The sequence below is a fragment of the Vulpes lagopus genome, chromosome 2 (assembly GCF_018345385.1).
Source record: "Vulpes lagopus strain Blue_001 chromosome 2, ASM1834538v1, whole genome shotgun sequence".
Taxonomy (NCBI): domain Eukaryota; kingdom Metazoa; phylum Chordata; class Mammalia; order Carnivora; family Canidae; genus Vulpes; species Vulpes lagopus.
Window position 1 is genome coordinate 146,635,175 of NC_054825.1, and position 17,564 is coordinate 146,652,738.

At 45.7% G+C, this 17,564-nt stretch overlaps 1 protein-coding gene across 6 annotated transcripts in view; it reads left to right on the plus strand.

Moving 5' to 3' along the window:
- The window catches only part of KANK1 (KN motif and ankyrin repeat domains 1), a 204,013-nt gene that overhangs the window by 180,469 nt on the left and 5,980 nt on the right, over window positions 1–17,564 (plus strand). For 5 of the 6 annotated variants that reach the window (XM_041730199.1, XM_041730183.1, XM_041730209.1 and 2 more), the window contains 5 exons: window positions 8,595–8,792; window positions 9,872–9,980; window positions 11,185–11,427; window positions 12,753–12,840; window positions 16,492–16,711. In XM_041730199.1, coding sequence (XP_041586133.1) covers window positions 8,595–8,792; window positions 9,872–9,980; window positions 11,185–11,427; window positions 12,753–12,840; window positions 16,492–16,711 — 858 coding nt within the window. The remainder of the gene's footprint in view (window positions 1–8,594; window positions 8,793–9,871; window positions 9,981–11,184; window positions 11,428–12,752; window positions 12,841–16,491; window positions 16,712–17,564) is intronic. The other variant, XM_041730189.1, reaches the window with a different exon arrangement.

Below are 17,564 nucleotides of genomic sequence, written 5' to 3' on the forward strand. Positions count from 1 at the left end.
TGAAGTGAGTTCTTGGATGTGCGGTCATAAAGGACGTAGTGAATTTGTTGATATTGGACAGTGGCCACAGTTGTTTATTCCTCCTCCAAGTAGCTAGTCATTCATATCTCAGTAAAGATTTTTTTTTTTTTTAAGATTTATTTATGAGAGAATGAGCAGGAGCAGAGGGAAAGGGACTAGCAGATTCTGGGCTGAGCGCCAAGCTGGACACAGAGCTTGATCTCAAGACCCTGAGATCATGACTTGAGCTGAACCAAGAGTCTGACATGACACTTAACGGATTGACCCACGTGCCCCTCAGTAAAGATATGTACACTTTGCTCTGTCCCCTTCTCTGTTCAGGTCAGTTGATAGCTACGCATTCACTGTCAACTCTGTGCAAAGTGTGGTACTGCAACAAAGATCTTACATGGTCTGTGCTATGAAGAACTTGCAATCCAGTTAGACCAATCCAAGCCAAGACATGTATACCAGAAATATGAACGATAACCTGTGGCAGCATGTGTTAGCCACCAAATAATGTGCAAATAGAAAGTACTCCAAGAGTTCAGCTGCAGCCAGGCCCCCTGAGGTCTAGGGAGGAGATGAAGTTCTTAACTGTATTTGGAAGCACACCCATGCTTAACTTTAGTTAATGCAGCCTGTCTGTGTGGCTTTTCTGGGTCACGTCTTGGGATGACATGTCATTAAACGTAGGTGGGGTTATGGTGAGGGAGAACCTGATTCTTCATCCACTCTAGCATTTTAATTTCTAAGTACCCACTTTTAGATACATTCATGACAGCTGTCTGGAATGTTCCCAGGAAAAGATTAAAATGGCCCTAGAAATTATTAAACTGCAGCTCTCACCCTTGAAACTCTCCCATTCAAGTTGACTGTGTTGGTGGCCACATCCCTTGGCCTTTCGGGCACTTTTCTGAATGTTGAGCCTTGAGTCAGGATACGATTGCCCTCCATCAAAGGCATACCTTCTCCCACAGGTAGTACGTACCAAAGAAACAGGTGATCTTTCCTGAATAATCTCTCCTATCTGTTCCCCAAGCCAGTATGTAGGCTGAAAAGCATGAATTTGTGCTCAAGCTGTTTTCTTTTTGGAAAAACTAGATGTGTTCAGATTCCTTTGAATTCTTAGTTTTACTTGGGGAAAATACCTAAGTGATTGCATGGCCACCATAATGAATCCAAAATTTCAGGTCTACTTCTTGACAAATCAGCTACATGTTCCTTAAAAATCAGACCAGAATGTCAAGCTGGAGTTTTGACAAAATATGTGTTTAGGGGATCCCTGGGTGGCTCAGCAGTTTAGCACCTGCCTTCGGCCCAGGACATGATCCTGGAGACATGGGATTGAGTCCTGCATCGGGCTCCCTGCATGGAGCCTGCTTCTCCCTCTGCCTGTGTCTCTGCCTCTCCCTCTCTGTGTCTCATGAATAAATAAAATCTTTTTAAAAAAAAAAAATGTCTTTAGTTAGCTGGCCACAGTGTTCATAGTTGCACTTTCAGAAAGCACTTGGCTGTGGGGGTGGGGGGGCACTGGAATGGCTCAGTGAAGTGTCTGCCTTTGGCTCAGGTCATGATCTCAGGGTCCTGGGATCAAGCTCCATGTTGGGATCCCTGCTTATTGAAGAGTCTGCTGCCTCCCTCTGCCCCTATCCCCATTTGTGCTCATTTTCTCTTTTGCTCACTCTCGAATAAATTCTGTCTGCACAAGATGAAAGTTCATACTTTTTCCTTTTATACCAAATTTAGTTGCCCAGTGGCCTCCTGTGTCAGCCAGTAATGGTATTTTTATGAATCCAAGCTATTTCTGGAAGGGAATAAATGTGTGTGGCTCTTTTATTTTTTAGCTATTCTGTAACAAAGGACAAGTGTTCGAGTAAAATCTTGAAAAAAGAAATAAAAGTATGGGTTGGCATGAAAGAAGAGTTGGAATATGTGAACAGAGCAATTTTTAAAAGCCATTTTTTAAAATCCATTTTCCAACAAGTATAGATACACATTGTTGTATTCCAAGAACTAATACAGATTGTAGATAGAGAAGCATCACAGAGGAAACTGGAGAGGATGATCTTGTTAAAAAACACTTTTCCAGTTCTATTTTCCATTGAAGGCTTTTTCTTATAAAAATTGTTTGCTTTTGGGGACACCTGGGTGGCTTAGTGGTCGAGCATCTGCCTTTGGCTCAGGTCATGATCCCGGGGTCCTGGGATCGAGTCCCGCATCAGGACTTCTTCTCTGCCGCTTCTTCCTCTGCCTATGTCTCTGCCTTTCTCTTTCTTTCTCTCTCTCTCTCTCTCTCTCTGTCTCTCCTGAATAAATAAAATCTTTAAAAAACAAAAATAGTTTGCTTTTAACATTTCTAAATGTTGCATTCTAAATGTTTTCAAGTCAGGAACGTACACAAAGTTTTCACTTTGACAAAGTGACTTATTTTTCATTATAGTTTGCCTTAGCTAGTATAATTATCCATATATTAAATGCTACAGTGTACTTTAGAATTAGAACGAATGCTTCCAGGTGCTCTTATTTTCCAGAGATTCCTGTGACTCACTCTCTTTTAGTTATCACTAATCTGGTCAACTTATAAAATGAGGTCCATACTTTATTGGCATTTATGGTCATGATAAGTTATAAGACCAAAGCGCCGCTGTCCCCACTCCCCTGTTCCCGGGCTCCCCAGCAGTGACTGAGCTTGGAGCATCTAGGCCCAGAGTGCTGGAATTCTGCAGGTATTCTGTGGCTACTCCTGTTTTACCCATGTCGTTTGGGATAGCATTTACTAGTAGTCTTGGACTTCTACCCTTACTGATCCAGGCCTATTAACTAAACTCCAGTAATTCCTAAGAATTCATATGGTCCAAGTTGATGGATTGAAACCAAAGGGAAGTCTAAACTCTGCTTTTCAGCAGTCAAGTTTGTTTGTTTTAATTAAGTAAGCTCTGGGCCCAACATGGGGCTCGAACTCATGACCTTGAGATCAAGAGTTGCATGCTGTACTGCTGACTGAGCCAGCCAGGCACCCCTCAGCAGGTTTTATATTCCTTAATTTAATTCAGGGGTTCTCAATTCTGGCTGCACCTTAGAATGACTTGAGCTTTTTGCGTACTAACCCTTGGGCCCGCCTACAGAGAGATTCCATCATATCTGTATTTTGAAGAGCCCTACCCCCCAGGCTTGTTGATCCTAAAGTACAGCCAGGGTCAAGACCATTGGGATTTTGTGGTTGACCTCTTTATTTTGGTTTTCTTGTGGTTTTCCTGTGTTTGAAGTGAACACAACAATCATCTGCCAGTCTTGTGCTGGTGCATGTGTCACTGATGTGTCCTGTCTAACTTTGATGGGTCCTTATCAAGTTCAGACAGTTTATGGGCCATTCGAGAGCAACTAGAGTTTCAGCCCCATCTGAAAAATATTTTCTGGCAATAAAAGTGCCACATTCCCTTTGGACCCAGTGAATGAGGACTAGTTTAATGTTTAACATTGTTCTTTGACTTGCTAGTTAGTCTCAACAGAACCCTGGTGACGTTGCCTTGAATTACATAGGCACTTATGGAAGGCTTTCCATTCCTCAGCACTGAAGAGGCAGCCAACTAAGTAAGACCTTAGCACAAGGGACTCCAGGAGCTTACGCTCTTTTTTTTTTTTTTTTTTTTTTAAGATTGTATTTATTTGAGAGACAAAGAGATAGCAAGAGAGAGCAGAAGTAGAGGGAAAAGCAGGCTCCCCACTGAGCAGAGACCCCACACTCACCCCCATCCCCAGTCCTACTCCCACCCCCCAATGCAGGACTCAATCCCAGGACACTGAGATCTTGACCTGAGCCGCTGAACCATCTGAGCCACCCAGGCGCCCCTGGAGCTTACATTCTTATGGAGGAGATGCCCTCGAAGCCAAGAAAACAGATGGTGGGCTTGCTTTTGCCTGGATGATTAAGTGCTATAGGATATGGAAGGAGAAAGAGAGCCCTGTGGACCAGCACCATCCAAGAAAGGCTATAGAGGAAGTAGAATTGAGGCAAGCCTTGAAAAGATTACAGTTAAAGGTCATGTGGTGACGTTTGCTGAAATTCCAGGCCTGCAGAACATTCTAGAAAACAAGGGCACAGGTGAGAGTGATGAAGTCACATGAGCACTGTAAAGCCGTAGAGGGTAGGAACAGTTGATGATTAGAGCTCCCACAGGCGAGGGGAAGCAGTGCATTCATTATGAAGGACCCTCCATGACCACTTCAGGGTTTGACCCTACATGGGAGAACTTCAAGAAGCCCAGAACTAAGCCCTGGTGAGGAGGAGCAGTGCCTCAGGTGGGCAGACTCTCAGGGGCAGTTGAATTTACCGAGTTGTTAGCAATGTTCTGTATCTTTTTTAATTTTAAGATTTTATTTATTTATTTATTAGAGACAGAGAGGCAGAGACACAGGCAGAGGGAGAAATAGGCTCCCTGAAGGGAGCCCAATGTGGGACTCTATCCCAGGGCTCCAGGATCACACCCTGAGCTGAAGGCAGGCACTTAACTGCTGAGCCACCCAGGTGTCCCAAATGTTCTGTATCTTAATGAAGAAGGTGGTTACATAGGTATATGCATTTCCAAAACTCATCAATTCCACAGTTGTGCATTTTCTTGTATATAAATTATACCTCAAATTATAAATATCTTGTGAAAGCTGTATTTAAAATTTAAAAAGAGGGTTGCGTAGGCGGCTTAGTCGGTTAAGTAAGCATCTGCCTTCCACTCAGATCATGATCTCAGGGGTCCTGGGATCGAGCCCCACATCGGGCTTCCTGCTCAGCGAGGAGTCTGCTTCTCCCTCTCCCTCTGCCTCTCTCCCTGCTTATGCTCTCTCAAGCTCCCTCTTTCTCAAATAAATAAAATATTTTTAAAAAATTTTAAAAAGGAAAAGAAAAAAATCTATAGATCCAAAAGCTTAAAACCCAGAGCAACCAGTGGAAATCTGTGACAAGGATCCCGATTCCGATATCTGACAAAAGTTTTTCTGAGACCTTGGAGAAATTTGAATACTGACCAAATATGCAGTAATCTTTAAAAAAAAATTAGGATTTTTTTTTGCACTATAATTATTTTTTAAGAGCTCTTTGAGAAATACATGCTAAAATAATTATGGACGGAGCCATTGCCCTCTAGTTCTTTTTCACAGCACTCTCGTGTGAGTGGGTGGAGGAGGCTGGCTGGGGCCAGGGAGAGTGCTGATGGCTGTTGAAGCCCATGATGGGCACGCGGGGATTCGTTATACTGGTGTCTGCTTTTGTATGTCTCTGGTTTCAAAAATAATAAAAAACTGTTGGTGTATTTGCATTTTAAAAGTCCTCGCTGGTTTTTGAATAGGAACGTGCTCAGCAAGAGTGTCTCTCCAGGAAAAGTGTGCTGGTACGTAGGGATTTGTACTGCTGAGCCCTTGGGGAGGTAACTTTGCCACATTGATGAGTGCGGCTGGAGAACGGAGGAACAGAGGCAGATGCTCTGCTTTGTTTACTTTGCTCAGAGTAAGTCATAGGGACTCTCAGAGGTTTGTTTTTGCTGTTGGGGGAGCACATCAGGTCACAGGAGCACTAAATATTATCTGGAGGGCTGCATTCAGTGTTGCAGGTGTGTGCCGAGGGAGGGAGGTGGATTTGTGGGGTCACCTGGGAGGCCCCTTGCCTACAGAGCTGGACAAGGTCACTTGTGCTACTGATTCTCAGGCACAGTACCCGCTCACACATTAGGAAATGTGGGTTCTGGTCTAGCTGCGAAGTCAGTGCACTTCCCTGGTGTTCAGAATTCTTAGCTTAGATATATGAATTAAAATTCAGGTGATCTCAGGTCACCTGGGTGGCTCAGTGGTTGAGCATCTGCCTTCGGATCAGGGTGTGATCCCCGGGTCCTGGGATCAAGTCCCACATCGGGCTCCCCACAGGGAACCTGCTTCTCCCTCTGCCTATATCTCTGCCTCTCCTTCTGTGTCTCTTGTGAGTAAAGGAATAAAATCTTTTTTTAAAACATGGGCAGCCTGGGTGGCTCGGCGGTTTGGCGCCGCCCTTGGCCCGGGTTGTGATCCTGCAGACCTGGGATTGAGTCCCAAGTCAGGCTCCCTGCATGGAGCCTGCTTCCCTCTGCCTGTGTCTGTGCCTCTCTCTTGCTCTATGTCTCTCATGAATAAATAAATAAAATCTTAAAAAAAAAAATTAGGTGATTTCTAATGTCTTACTATGAACAGTTTTGCCTCCCTCCACATTTTTTTTAAATCAGAGGGTCATTGTTTTTAACTAGTACTTTCCAAAGTGGGCCGCGTGCATCAGAGTCTCTTGTGGACAGGTCGGTGGGGATGTCAGAAACACCCACCCCTGGGGGCTCATCAGAGATGTACAGAATGGTCTTATGGCAGCAGGTGCTTAGGAATCTGCATTTTAGCAAATATCCCAGACCATTCATAACAGTAGAGTTTGAAGAGAACAGTTGTAGAATCTATGGTGGTTCCTTTTTTCCTAATTGCCTCAAAATACAATCAGTATTTAAATTTCTTTTCTTCTGAGGAGCTAAGCGATTTCAGAGCATTAAAAAAAGAGTTATGATCATATTCTTATCATATGACATTGTGGGTAGGTTTAAATTTACTTGTATTAATAACAGATTTATAATGCATACTTTAAGAAATCAACACAAGAAAAAAATTGTAACAATCTAGAATTCTTTAGCTTTAGAAAAGCAGTTAAACAGGTTTGCTGTGTGTCCTTCCAGACTTTTTCTAATATATACATGTAAATAGAATTTCGCCAAAATAGGTTTATTTGCCCCAAGCAATTTAATAACCTGTTTTTAAAACTCACACATTATGCTTTTCTTTCTGTGCTAAAAATGTCCACCTACATCAACATTTTTCTTGGCTGCATATAATTTATTTATATAAATGTGCCAGAGCTTATTTCACCAGTTTCTTGTTGACATTCTGTGATATCTCCCTCTTTCCACTGTTTTACTCATGGAGACAATGAAAATCCTTTTGTATCTTTTTGTACATCTTTAGGATAAAATTCCTAGAAGCAAATTGCTAGTCAAAGGATTTTCTTAGTTTTTAAAATGATTTTGAACACAGTTATTATTTGCTCCTGGGTGGCTCAATGGTTGAGCATCTGCCTTCGGCTCAGGTCAAGATCCTGGGGTCCTGGGATCAAGTCCTGCACAGGCTCCCCACGGGGAGCCTGCTTCTCCCTCTGCGTATGTCTCTGCCTCTCTCTGTGTGTCTCTCATGAATAAATAATAAAAAATGTCAAATACAGGGACAAGTTAAAATCTCCATAGCTTCCAGATAACCTTTTTATATTTTTTAATAGGATCACTTATGTAGAATCTTATTATCTGCATTTCTCATGCCATACATTGTAAAAATCTTTCCATGTCAGCCACATTGAAAATATCGTGATATTCTTACGACATTAATTATATGCATTTAACTAATCTGATTCTTCTGCTTTAGTCAGGGAACAAGTACTAAGTACCCAAAATACACAAAAGCCTTCTAGTAGATGTGAGAAGAGAAAGTTGATTCGAATGGTTTCGTGCCCTCACAATCCTTACAGACAGAAGGATGTCTCAGGCAGTCCCATGAGTCCTCTAGCACTTTGTCTTCCAGATCCTCTAAGAGGGTCTGAGAGCTGGCCTGGGAGAGGCAGGGGAAGGAAAGCCATTTTTAGTTAGGTTGGGGAAGGCTCAGAAGAGAGGGTGATGGAGGGCTTGACCTCACGAAGGTGGGGATCAAGAAGTGTTCCCAGTAGAGCAGCAAATGCCAAGACGTGCTGTTAGGAAGATGAAAGACCCCCACCCTCAGCATCCCATTCCTGGGGAGAAAGGCAGTCCTGCCCACCAGGGGGACCCCAGGTGTAGTGGGAAATAAAGGTGGAGAGGTAACGAGATGAGCCAGCTTGTGGATGGTCCAGAATATGTGGCCAAGTAGTGTGGGTGGCGTTTCCTGAGCAGAAAGCAATGTTTTTCAGCTTTGCACAAGTTTGTTGGAGCTGGATTGCACTGGGATTTGTGGGGCTGGGGTATCACTCTGCAGCTGTGTGTTTGAGAGGCTGTGGTAGAAGAAGAGGGCCATCAGGATCCCGCGCTGAGGGTCCTCCCCGGGCTGGGCGGGGGCACCAGGCACAGAGAGAAGAGAGGGAGTGGACGGACAGGCCTGGGCAGACCCGGATGTGGAGACAAAGGGAAGGGTAAGGGTCAGGAAGGCCTTGGGGTGGGGTTTGGGTGGCTTCCATAGGACTGCCCTATATGCAAAAAAGAAAACAGGGAGAGGGCACCTGGCTGGCTCAGTGGTTGAGCAACTCCCTTAAGCTCAGGTCATGATCCTGGGGTCCTGGGTTCAAATCCTGCATCGGGTTCCCCGAGGGGAACCTGCTTCTCCCTCTGCCTGTGTCTCTGCCTGTCTCTCTGTGGGTCTCTCACGAATAAATAAATAAAATCTTAAAAATAAATTTAAAAAAAAAGAAAACAGAAAAGCACTTGAGAAAATGAGGAGTTGCAAAAATATTTTTTAAAAATTTGTTTAGCCCGTTTTGTTTGGTCCTCCGTCACGTGCTTCTGCACCTTCCTTCCTGACAGGCAGTAGTTTGGAACACACCTGTAGGTGCGGAGGCCTTCCGGCAGGAGCTCCATTCAGCAGTCAGGCGTCGCGGCACGAGCAGGCCGTGGGGCCCGCGGAAGGGGGACCCCTGGGCGGCCAGGACGCCTTCCCCCCTCAGGAGAGCGCGCTGTCCCCCGTGAACCTGACGGACGACCAGATCGCCGCCGGCCTCTATGGTAACTTCCCCCCTCAGCCCTTCTCAGCTTGGGGATCCCGGGACCGGCGCTGCAGTCCATGGCCGAGTGCCTCATAGATGGACCTGGCAGAGCCATTAACCTGAGAAGTGTTAGAAAGGTTGGCTCAGAATATCTTTTAAAAAGATGGTTACAGAAGGGAGTGGGCCGTCCCCTGAGGTAAACTCCTCAGATTTTGTAAGTTGTGAAATACTTTAAATAGCATTTCACTCCTTCGCCATCTGGCAGGCGTAATTTTCCCCCAGATTATCTCAGCTGGAGGAAAAGAACAATTATAATCCCTATTTTAGTGCCTTCGTGGTTTTTGAGGCCTCAATGAGATACGACTTCACTTTAAAAACAGTGGAGCCGGGATCCCTGGGTGGCGCAGCGGTTTGGCGCCTGCCTTTGGCCCAGGGCGCGATCCTGGAGACCCGGGATCGAATCCCACATCGGGCTCCCGGTGCATGGAGCCTGCTTCTCCCTCCGCCTGTGTCTCTGCCTCTCTCTCTCTCTGTGACTATCATAAATTAAAAAAAAAAAAAAAAAATTAAAAAAAAAATAAAAACAGTGGAGCCTGGGACGCCTGGGTAGCTCAGCAGTTGAGTGTCTGCCTCTGGCTCAGGGAGTGATTCCGGAGTGCCAGGATCGAGTCCCGCATCGGGCTTCCTGCATGGAGCCTGCTTCTTCCTCTACCTGTGTCTCTGCCTCTCCTTCTCAGTCTCTGTCTCAAATAAACAAATAAATAAAATCTCTCTTTAAAAAAAATAAAAAATAAAAAATAAAAAAACTAAAAACAGTGGAGCCTGATATAAACACTAGTTGTCACTGCTTTTGTTCTGTCTAGAAGTACTAATGGTGGGGGGGTTCCCATTTAAAGAACTGCAGATTATTTTCTTTACACGCATACATCTTTCCAGTGGATTCTGGGCACATTTCTTATATACACGTGCCACGATCTATCTAGATTTACGTGAATGAGAAAAAAAAATGAATGTGAGGAAAAAAAGATTTCTTGCTCCCTTAACTTGGATGGGTGTGAATTGTGTTCATTTTGCTCCGCTTGATTCCCCTTTTCACAGTATGTACAAATAGTGAAAACACACTCAAGTCTATCATGAAGAAGAAGGATGGCAACCGAGATTCAAATGGAGCGAAGAAGAATCTCCAGTTTGTCGGCATTAATGGAGGGTAAGGAAAGATGGCCCACCAGCGGTCTGTATGTGCTCTGTCTCCTGGGCCTCCTGTCTTCTCACGTCCCACTCAGAGGGGCCCGGGATGGGCTGCAGCCACATCTTGGTGATGGATGAGCCCCTCAGAAAGGTGCACTGGGCTTCTCTCTTCTCCTCTCCATGCTGTCTCTGAGGATATGCCACTCTTGAAAGGACACCTGGTGACGCTGAGCGGTTGGCATCTTCCTGCCTCTGGTCTGAAAATGGTAGTCTTCAACAAAAGCCGCAGGCAGCAGGTGTCCTGCGGTGTTGGACAGCTTGGTCTTACCCGTGTCAGACTCAGAAACCAACAGAAAGAGGCGAGAGCATCTCTCCACGGGCCGGTGACGGGCATCCACTCCTTCAAAATGGGTTCTTTGGCTTCGCTCTCCATGCCTACGTACAAAATTGTAGGTCCTGTCCCCTGACCCATAATCTGGCTGTGCCGTCAGTGGTTTACCTTCTAACCAGGATGTTTGATTGGCTGTCTATTCCTTCTCATTGGGCCACATAAATAGTTAAGCCTGTTTGCCCTCCTACAGTTGAATCAGAGCAGCTAATCTGTTAATCTGGACACGGCCTCGGCCTCGACAGGAAAGCAGTGATGCAGTTAGTTGAGATAATGTTGATAGCAAAGCGTACAATTGAGATTTAACTTCATGGGGCCTATTTTCTGAATCTTTGAAGCTTAATTGGGTAGCATGGCCCAGGAGGTTTGCGGGGAGCGGGACATGTACCAGAGGAATTCTTGATTACTTATGTAATCTGTTCACTGGTAATCTTTTCATCATGACACTGGGACGATTAATGGAGCAAAATAGGAAGAATGTAAGGGTAAAAAAAAAAAAAAGGAACAGAAAAAATGAACCACTGCAGACTTAGCTTTTGTGAAGTAAGTTTCCTTTGACCTGCACTAAGCCAGACATGCTATATATATGTATTTCTTTTTTCCTGCAAGTAGTATAATGATACCAATTGGCAACACATGTTACCCCTTTCAGGTCAGAACCCATTCAAAGCCACCAGATTTTTAAATAGACCTTCCTTTGAACTTCTAAATGCAGAGTCTAAAGCCACCAGTCAAATGTCTGGAGTCTGTTAGCGGCTTTCCCTGTGTAAGAATTTCTGTCCCGGGGTCTTTCTGGGCGCACCTTGCATCTCCTGAACTCCCAATTGCCACCTAGGTATGAGACAACTTCAAGTGATGATTCCAGCTCAGATGAAAGCTCTTCCTCCGAGTCAGATGACGAGTGTGATGTCATTGAGTTTCCTCCTGAGGAAGAGGAGGAGGAAGAGGAGGAGGAAGACACCCGGGGAGTGGCAGAAGGGCAGCATGCAGTTAATATGGAAGGTTTCAAGTCCGCCGGGGTGGAAGATGAGATGCAGGTTCCAGAATGTGAACCTGAGAAGGTGGAAATCAGAGAGAGGTGTGGTACCCTCCCCTTCCCTCCCTAACCCTTCCCACTTTTCAATGTCCTTTGGCGAGAGAATTAGCCGAATCGGAGATTTTGCAGCCGTAACTACAGGTTGGGTCTCTCCCATCCCCAAAGGAGGGTACGTATTCAGAGGCACGACCATCGTGTCGTGATGCTGATAAATACAGGTGCAGAGGGAGGTAACTCTGAGATTTCCCAAAGAGAAGGGCCTAATCAAGCTGTCACCTTTGTTGCCTTTACATTTGTGTGTTAGCTCATTTTAACGTGCAGAGCCACCGCCCACAGAACTGTCCTGTGCCACGATGGTCTCCAGTGTTTGAACAATCCCGCTTAGACTTGAAGGCATGTTAGAATATTGTGTGGCCGGCGCATTTCTTTCAGGTTTCAGATTTTATCATCAGCCATTTGTCTCGATACAGATGTCATTACTGTTACTATGGGATTGCTGTGTGTGAGAGGAGCGCATTTTTTGGCCTCAGCCAAAGATCACGTTCACTGCAGACATGATATAATCAGTCACATGTCTGCATCTTGTGGCTCCTTGAGTGAAAGGGAACACCCCAAGAATGGGTTTGGGAGTCTCCTAAACAAGCAGCTGAGATACCAAATAAACACTCTGGTTGGCTGAAACATGTACCTAGGGGTGTAGCGCACTTTAAAGACTGCTAGCAAACGTGGAACCGATGCTTATAAAACAGAGACTAGAACAGATGGAAATTTCAAGATGGTTTTTCGCTGTGTGAAGTATAAATAGAACATTTCAGAAAATGTCTATCTAATCTTGCAAATGAAAGTGTAACTGCATTAACACAAGGTAAGTGTTTCTAGCTCATATTTCCAAGTATTTTCACATGGCTTGGAATCTTGTCGTCTAGGGTTTTTTCCTTAAACAGTTTTGTTGAGCTATGATTGATATACCACATGTCATCCGATTCATAAGTTCATATTTTCATGGGGGTTAAACACTCTCTAAGCTCAGATGTGTGGTTTGCTGGGTCAGCATAGTTGGATACGTGGTCATTCTGACCTCGTCAACACCTTAAGGGTAAAAATATTTTTAAGAACTTAGAAGAAAAGGTTCCTCCAGGTGTTATCCCATAACATCAAAAAGGCCAAACAGGTAAAGCTGAAAGCTGCCCTTAAGGGAAAGGCCTGATGAGCTCAGGAAGTCCTTGGGATGCCTGTGTGACCTCTAGGCAAGCACCACACACCGTGGGGCCTCTTGCCTTTGAAAGGGTTCTAGGGTTTGAAAAACAAATGCCTTTCCTTTGATGACCAATCGTGAACACTCTTTCTTTTATCTTGTCCCCTTATAGGTATGAATTAAGTGAAAAGATGTTGTCTGCGTGCCACTTACTGAAAAATAACATAAATGACCCCAAAGCTTTGACCAGCAAAGATATGGTGAGTTGGCCCATCAGACCTTGTCCCCAGTCTGTACAAAGTGCCAGAGCAGATGGCAATGTAAGGGTGTCTGTTGCCTGCCCCTGAACTCTTGGCACCCCCATGCTTCCCACCCCCCCACCCCCACCAAGATACTTCTAGCTCGTTTAAGTGGAGCAAGCATCATGCTGCCCTCCTCACACTGCGAACATCTCCCTCAGGCCCAACGTCAGACATCCCCCCCACCCCAAGCTGTGCTTTGCTCGGGCATGAAGCCTCTGGGAGGGAGGGCTAATCATACTCAGTGGTCAGCTCTCTACGTGTTCTGCTTCCACTCACAGAGCCTTGTGATCCAGGGAGAAGAGTCACCGAATTTTCTTTTTTTTTTTTTTTTCTATTTTTTTTAAGTTAGCATACAGTTTCTTAAAAGCAACCTCTCTGGGCCGAGGTCAGCATTCCTTTCAATTATGCAAGTGCATATTATGTTCTCATGTGGAATGCAGGCGGCCACTATTTTTAAACTTAGGAGTCACCGCACTTGTCCTCTTTGCCGGTTTGACAGACTCAGAAGCACACGGCAGAGAAGCCAGTGGCTGCTTCGGGAGTACACGGGACACAGGCACAGGACATAGGAGCATTTCTGTGGCAGATGGTGAATCTGACACCATTGCCAAGTATGCTCCCTTGTGTGTTGGTGAAAGTCTTGAGGTGCAGCTTCTCTTACAGGTCAGACCAGCCCTTTGGTTGGCAGTTCTCCTCGGTGCATTCGGAAGACGTAGATGCTCATGTTACATTACATAGAATTGGCATTTGAATCTGTACATTTTATCAACGTGAAGTTTTATGGCATATAACACAAATCAGCAGCTAGTGAGAAAGTCGATTTATGAGTCTCACCAGATTATAAAGCCATGAAACAAAAATGTTAGAACTAGGGCCACCTGGGTTGAGCATCTGCCTTTAGCTCAGGTCGTGATCCCACGGTCCTGGGATCGAGTCCTGCATCAGGCTCCCCGAGGGGAGCCTGCTTCTCCTTCTGCCTGTGTCTCTGCCTCTCTCTGTGTGTCTCTCATGAATGAATGAATGAATGAATGAATGAATGAATAAATAAATAAATAAATAAATAAATAAAATATTTTTAAAAAATGTTAGAACTAGAAGGGACTTCAGGGATTCCCTCATCCCATAAAGGCACAGTTTTCCTCATGGACAACACACAGTCTATAAGAAAGAACTGGGACACTTGTCATGGGTGTGAGAGGTACGTGAGCATACCTGCCTGTGAGGCCACGCTGTTCTGGTCTGTTCTGCTTTATTTTTTAAGATTTTTTAAAATTTATTTATTCAGAAGAGACACAGAGAGAGAGGCAAGCAGAGACATAGACAGAGGGAGAAGCAGGGTCCACGCAGGGAGCCCGATGTGGGACTCGATCCTGGGTCTCCAGGATCACGCCCTGGGCTGAAGGCAGACGCCCAACTTCTGAGCCACCCAGGCGTCCCTGTTCTGCTTTAACTGAGACCCTAAAGGTTATGGGTTTTGTCAAGAGTTTGTTAACTAGCAACTAGTTAGTACTGGGGCAAGAACATACCTCTCGAATACTTGTCCCTGTTTTATTTATCCTGTGTCATATTACCTTATCATATGACATCCTTCTTTAAAATTATGGTTTCTTCTCATATTTGTTTATATTGCTGTAGAAACTTAAGTTTCTCGGAGCCAGCTGTGTCTTGACATTGAGTCAGTGTGCTGAGAGAGGAACACGGTGGTGATGTTTACAGAAGAAGACACTACATAAAATCCCTAGCCTGGGGCGAGGGCAGACACAGAAGTACATGTTGAACTTCATCAGTATAAAGTAGATTTCTGTCTATGCCTCGGTCACAGGTAGCAAAACCATGAAATGTCACAGCAGTGTTAATATTTCCCACGAGGTTTAATGTGAACTTAGAACAGGTTCTTCTAGACCTTAGGTATTATAGCTGCAATATATTTTTTCTTTTACTGTTCTCCAAATACGGGGTTATATGGTCTTCAGGGAGGAACTTTTCCATTTCTCTGGCCCCAGGTTGCCAAGTACATTAACAGTAAACACTGTGGTCAGTACCTTTTTGGTTAAGTTGAACTGTTTTGGTGAAAAAGTGCTTAAGGAATTGTGCCATGGAAAGTGGTAGACAAGTGAATGATCACAGTGGCCAGATCCAATAACCATGACAGGACAGCCACCCACAGATAGAGCAGAACAGAAGTCAACACCCAGATGACACAAGTTCCCTTCTTCCCGTGTAAGGACGGACTCCACAGAAATGGAAATCTGAATATGTGAGCAGAAGAAAAGAAAACGTTAGATGAATTTTTTTCCCTCCCAAGACCCTTTTCACCAAGTGACATAAAATATGATTGAATGGGCTGAAACTGAATCATTAGTAGCAGGACGATAAAGATGCGGAAGCCAGTACAATTCCAGCTCCGAGTTTTCTGTAGAGGGGGGACTTTCTGGGTTCTGGTGCTGTTGACACAGGCTTTCCATCTTTCTTTAAAAAAGCCAAGCACAGGGATCCCTGGGTGGCGCAGCGGTTTGGCGCCTGCCTTTGGCCCGGGGCGTGATCCTGGAGACCCAGGATCGAATCCCACATCAGGCTCCCGGTGCATGGAGCCTGCTTCTTCCTCCGCCTGCGTCTCTGCCTCTCTCTCTCTCTCTGTGACTATCATAAATAAATAAAAATTAAAAAAAAAAAAAGCCAAGCACAAATGAACGGTAGACTCGTGTAAAAGAGGGCTCATGGACAGAGCATTATAGCTCTTCCCATCACCAGCCCTGGCCATGCACAACCTGCATTGAACTTCATGTGGCCCGGGTTTGACTTGATTGTTCATGAAATAAGCCCCATGTTCATGTGTCCACAGCCTAAGCAAGGGCATGCAGGGCTCATGATCAGATGCAGAAGACTCCTAAATGGGAGATGTAATTTGTCTTGAACCGGCTTTTTAATCCCTTTGCATGGTTGAACATTTGTATTTGGGGTTGGAGTGAGAATTGGGCTGGCTACATACTGCCCGCCTTTCAGCCCAGTGCTGCAGGGATGTGGAAGGAATTGAGGGTGGTCTGCATAGGAAATAGGCAGCAGAATTAAGTGCGAGTGAAGTCGTTTTTTCGGTCCTGATTATTCTGAAAATCATGTGCAGGGCCAGCATGATTACATAATATTAATGGCTCAGTAATCAGTGGAGCCAGGCCTAAGGTTTTTTTTTTCTTTTTTTTTTAATGTGTATTGCCTCTTTGTCCTCATCCTAAGCCCTGTGGGGAGAAGGTATTTTTATTGCCCCCATTTTGCAGATGAGTAAACTGAGGCAGAGAGTAAGTATCTTCCCCAGGAGAGTACAGCTCACAAAGTAGCAGAGCCGGCATTGGACCGTGGCTGGCAGAGCCCCTGAACGGTGCCATATGGCCTCTTCTAGAGAGTTAGATCATGTCTGTGGTTGAAAATCAGGAGGGATGCTCCAGTTGGGAGTCTGAGGCCCTCTCGGGGCCCTGGGTTTCCTTAGCTGTCCTTTGACAGCCAATTCTAACTGCACACACTCTGACTATAAAAGGCCTCGCTTCTCGAGCTTTCGGCTGGGTCCCGGGAAGTCTATAAATAGGACTAACGGCCGCTTGGCGGTGTCTTTGGCAGCGCTTCTGTCTGAACACCCTGCAGCACGAGTGGTTCCGCGTGTCCAGCCAGAAGTCGGCCAGCCCGGCCATGGTGGGCGACTACATAGCCGCCTTTGAGGCCATCTCCCCGGACGTGCTCCGCTACATCATCAACATGGCCGATGGCAACGGCAACACGGCCCTGCACTACAGCGTGTCCCACTCCAACTTCGAGATCGTGAAGCTGCTCCTGGACGCTGGTGCGTGGGCCGGCCCGGGTCGGGAGTCGCCTCCGAGAGGCTGGTCGCTCCGCTCCCCGGGGCCCTTTCTGTTGCTCTCCCACAGGATGTGGCAAGAAGAGCCTTCCTGAGTCTTTTGGGGGACGGGGGGCAGGCTTGACCTCAACACAGAGCTGGTGACACAGATTCCAGGTCCGTTTTGGAAGGAGGTTTGGGGGATCGTCTTGCACCTGTCCAGCTGCATTCGGGCGAGGTGTATCCCCGGCGATGAGCGGGACTCGGGGCCCCTCCTGAGCTGCATCACACAGGCTGGGCAGGTGCACGCTCGGGGGACAGATCTCTGCTCACACGACCAGAGTCACGGCTTCGGTGTTGGCGGGCTGCTTTTTCTGTCCTTGCTCCACGACCCCGGCCCATCACTCTGCAGCGGGCAGTGTGCCGTTAGCCCAGATGGGGGCCGTGCAAAGCCGTTGTCATGGATTGTAGTAGAATCGTGACCGTTGCCACCAAAATATGCTGTTACTGGGGACTCAGCACAGAGTGAGGAAAGTGCCCTTCTTGTATCTGAGCCACAGGAATGAGAACAGTGAAACTTCTTGTTTCTAATTGGAACATCCCATCCCAGAATCCAGCCACTGCGTGTTGTAGACCCGAAGCGAGGGTGTGCCCCATAGAAGGGTCCCCTTGGAAGGTAGTGAGCTCTCAACTTTTTGTTCAAATACAGTAGCCAGTGATACATACAGTCCCCAAGTCCCTCTGATTTATTTCTGGAAATATGTGTTTTTACTTCTAGTATGTGACTGATAGAGAATGTTTACGCTACCTCGATCTAATTAGTGAGAACACAGTGTGAACATTTGATTTAGCTTATGCA